Here is a 4,346-nt window from a genome sequence, read left to right on the forward strand (position 1 = left end):
CTGCAGGTAAGGCGTGGAAATTCATGCATTATACATTGTTATTCACAGTCAAAAGGTTTTACAAGGCGTTTGTGCTCATTACTACTACGCGGCACTAGTTTTACACCATTTAATCATGTCCTGTGTAGTGCATTAAAATTTCTTGTTACAGCCCATTAGGAGGTGGGCTAGCTGTTCTGCTAAAAGCTCACTGACCGCCGAGTCGTTAAATATTTCGAACATTAAAAACATTTTCTGAGGTCAGACTGGTACTCGGGTGGTTTCTCCGTAATATAGCATTACATGCAAGTAAGCCTACATAATTTATGTGGCATTCATCTTTACGTTTGGCAGCGTTCACATTATTCCCGAATGGCCGTTTACAAAAGACCCGAAAACATTTCCAAAACAAATATTTACTGTACCTTATGTGCTTACGGGAAATGTAAACAAATCGTGATCTTTCCTGTAGTATTTGTGAAAAGGTTGGATAGATTGTGTGGGAACTGATATCGTTACAGGCGAGAAAAGCCACGTTACATAACAGCGCTTTATAGAGTAGCTTTTTGCGGTAGGTCTACATCCAAAGTGGAGGGAATTGCCGTAATTCGCCACCTTATTTGTACTGTGTACGCAGGGGTGTGCTCTGATGAAGTAGGCCTAAATATGATATTGCCATCTATGCTACCCCGCCATTCCCCCCCCCCCCCCCCGCCAACCCAGTGAAGCTAAAGTAGCTGGAAGATTTCTTTACCTTTTACCCCTCTTGAGTTTTGACAATGGCTGTTGTCTTAACTCAGCCGCTCAAGAGAAACCTATTGTCAGTTTTTGGCCATAAGGAAGAGCGATCATGTATAAGTTATAGCCTCTAATTAAAACATTGTCCTAACCTATACTTGACCCCACGTGTTCCACAATGGCTTCCCCAGATTCCTTTGTGTGATGCCCTCTGACTTGTCCAGTGTGAAGTGTTGGATGTCTTATGGAAGCTTTTTGCGAGGCCTTTGGCATAGGTCTGGAGCAGTAACTGGAGTCCCAAGGCCCTGCAAAAAATTAATTAGGCCCAAATGAGTTTTCCACCCACTGTAAGCACTGACAATGACAGGACATCAGAGGGTCGTTGCCCAAGCCTTGACCTGCTTGTGAAACACCACATTTTAAACAGGGCTGGGCTTACTTCTGAAGGTAAGTTTTTATGTATGTTATTCTCAAGCAAGTAAGTACCTTTTTTATGTAATGTTGATTTGGTTCTACCCTACAGATCCTGTCCTTTACATCTTCTTCCACACAGGTTTATAGCCAGTCTCATCATGGATGCCTGCTACATCACCAGAGCAGATCTTGCCATCTCTTGGGAACTCACTGATCACTCCATCTGAGAATGATTGGCTTCATTGTGGATGATCGACTTTCTCAGATTGTAACAAACTTGACTCAATTATGCAGACTTCTCCTCTTCAATAGTAAAATAATCCACCCAGGTGCTTGATCTCTCTTGTCTTACTTCTGGTGGCTCTTCCTATGTGTGCAGTCAGGCTTTGCAACTGAGCCAGAATGCTGCAGCATGACTTCAATACAAATAAATTTTCACATTACTCCACTAATATGTTCAATCCACTGGCGCCTTGTAGCGGCATGTGTCAGATTTCTAACATTCATACTTACCTACAAGGCAAGAAATGGACCTACTCCCTCTTGCTTCGACTATAGCCTGGCTTCACCATCCTTCAGGATTCATGAAAGACAATCAAGACACTTCTCCATCCTAGCACACAGGTGAACTTCCACTGGCTGTCTAAACAGCAGAGGTTTTTGGACTGTCGCTGTCCTCAAAAGCAAACTGAAGGCTCATCTCTTTGATAAGCACTTTGATTAAACCTAAACGGACACTTATAACATTTTATATTTGCACTTTACCTGTCTTGTTTAGTAATTGCACTGAAATTGTTTTGTATTCTGTAGTATAGCATCATATCTCTCATTCTAGGTTTCAGTACTGACACTTGGTTCTGGCAACATCTTGGTTAAGGGTATTTTTGTACTTTAAACCGTTTGCGCTAAGGATACTTTTAATAGACAACTAAAGGGCTTGTGTGGTTTAGGGCATCTACTAAGTGCCATAATTGTAAGTTGCTAAGAAATTAAGCATTAGCTGTTAGCCCTTGACATTTAAATAAGCACCTTCAAAGACTACAAAAATCTTTGTAACCTTTGAGGAAAAAACTAATATTTTTCACTTATCACTTGCTAGATCAGAGATGGGGGATGTAGCAAGTAAAAAATGGCCCAACTATGTTATTTGTAATGACCACTAGCTGGCAGCACATGAGGCAATATAGGCCATTGGGGGCAACAGTTGGAATGGTGAGCTGTGATTCTGCAATGCTCTTTATCGTCATGGTAATTAAAGCTGTTAAACCGATTATTACTGTTTTGTAATGAATGCTTTTTTTTTTTGTGCCATTCAGGTTTTGGTTTTTGCTGCAGAATACTGTAGTGACACCATTTTGAGTGTATTTTCATGTGGCCTAGAGGCAGATTCATCTGCTTGTGCATTTGATGTACTCAGGCATTGGTTGTATGCTCATGGCAGTTTGGTTTGCTAGGTTGTTGGACAGTGGGGTGTTGTTTTGGAGGGGAGGGGAAAGTCACCTTAACGTCAGGGCAGTGTGTGATGGGAAGGGTTTGTGGTTGCTCTGACCTCATGTTGACCTGGACATGACGACACTCCAAAAAGGTATGTGGTTATTTAAGTGCTAGTGTTGGTTTGACCCCGGGGGTCAGGTGGAGGTTGTGGGACAGTGAAACTCAGGGTTTTTAGGACCGGAAGTGATATCACCAGCGGTCCCAAAGATTGGAGGGATAAGGTTACATATTTAAGATTTTGAAGATGTTTCATGTTATATATTTTTAATGTTCATTTTTTTTCCCCCCAGTTTTTATTATGTTTACAATGCCTCCAGTGTGTCACAATTAAGAGCACTGAATGAGATATGAATGTGACTATTGGCATGATATAGGCATGCTTAATGTGACTCCACACACGCATTTGGTGCACTATGGAAGAAACTGTCCAGAGTTCTAAATGCCTCATGCATCAGTGAACTTGCTTTATAAATAAAGATAAGAATTCAGAGAGACTCTTTTTCAATGTTCTTTATACTATTACACAATTGTGGCCTAGTTCCCAGTCCAAAAAGCTGAACAGAAGGAGACTCAGCCTTTCATGCAAACTTAAACTTATTGAAGATCTCTGTACTTGGGTTGGTGTGAGTAGAGACAGCTTTAGGGCCTGACAGAGATGAGAGTTGGAATGTAGAGGGCCAAACCTCTCCTCACTTGCAGAAATGTTTGCAGGCTGCTTGCAGGCCCTCGCTATTATTCGCTATTATTCGCCACACCTCACTCCCACCTAAAAAATGACAGGGTTGGGTGGGGGAGTTAAAAAAAAATGTTTCGCTTAATAATTGATGTGCTGCATTTCAATCAATTTTACCACGGCGCTGGGCTAATTAAGGGTTGACTCTGATTCCCTGGGGTAATTTAAAGACGGCACGCAGAAAAGAGTTGGTTCTTTACGCTGTCTCCCTCCCTCCCTCCCTCCCTTCAATTCATGGGAATTTGCTATTTCAGGAAGTAGAGATGACCTGTCCTCCCTTTCTGTCTCCCGGGGCGGCAGCCTAAATGCAATTAATACAGCCGCTTTACTGGCTGCTAATTATTAAATGACAAAAAAGAGATTATTTTACACCAGACTAATTTAAAGTTCATAGATGATTGTTTTAATTAATTAAATAAGAAAAAGTACACTTTAAGCATGACTAACGGCGCTTGCATACGAAGGTAATAATTGGCTATGCCGATGGTTCTCACCTAGTCAGGCTACTTGGAGGAGAGCAGCTTATTAATGAGAGCAGCTTGGAAGCATTTTCTTTGAGTATTTAACAGTAAAATTAATAACTGAGGCGCTCAATTAAGGGAAGGGGGAGTTGCCTGATCCTTAAATATACAGATGTACCGCCTCCCTCCAAAATCCACACGCGAGTTGGAGGCGCCGAGGGGTGGGCGCTCACTGTGGTGTTGATTTCTGATTGATTTTCTGTTGATACCTTCACTTCTAGGCCATAGTAGCAAACGTGTTGGCATGTGCATGCTTGTGGAAATAAGTCTCAGTGTGGTAGGTCCATGACACGGGTTTGCAGTGGTGAGGAGAATGACAGATGTACTGCCCAGGGTAGACACAATGGTACAGATGATGCATCCCATGCAACAATGGGTCGATTTCAGTTTTTGGGTTTGTGAGTCGTTTCCCCTCCCTGTAAGCGTCTCCCTGCTGTTGGAACTGTCCGAGATAATGACCTTGCAAA

The 4,346-nt window shown here is 42.2% G+C and overlaps 1 protein-coding gene across 1 annotated transcript in view; it reads left to right on the top strand.

The window, feature by feature from the left end:
* Window positions 1-3,453, top strand: part of smad2 (SMAD family member 2) — a 17,979-nt gene extending 14,526 nt beyond the window's left edge. The window contains exon 13 of the mRNA XM_027031126.2: window positions 1,271-3,453. Coding sequence (XP_026886927.1) covers window positions 1,271-1,278 — 8 coding nt within the window. The 3' untranslated portion in view covers window positions 1,279-3,453. The remainder of the gene's footprint in view (window positions 1-1,270) is intronic.
* Window positions 3,454-4,346: the final 893 nt, after the last annotated feature.

This window comes from Electrophorus electricus, chromosome 17 (assembly GCF_013358815.1).
Source record: "Electrophorus electricus isolate fEleEle1 chromosome 17, fEleEle1.pri, whole genome shotgun sequence".
NCBI lineage: Eukaryota > Metazoa > Chordata > Actinopteri > Gymnotiformes > Gymnotidae > Electrophorus > Electrophorus electricus.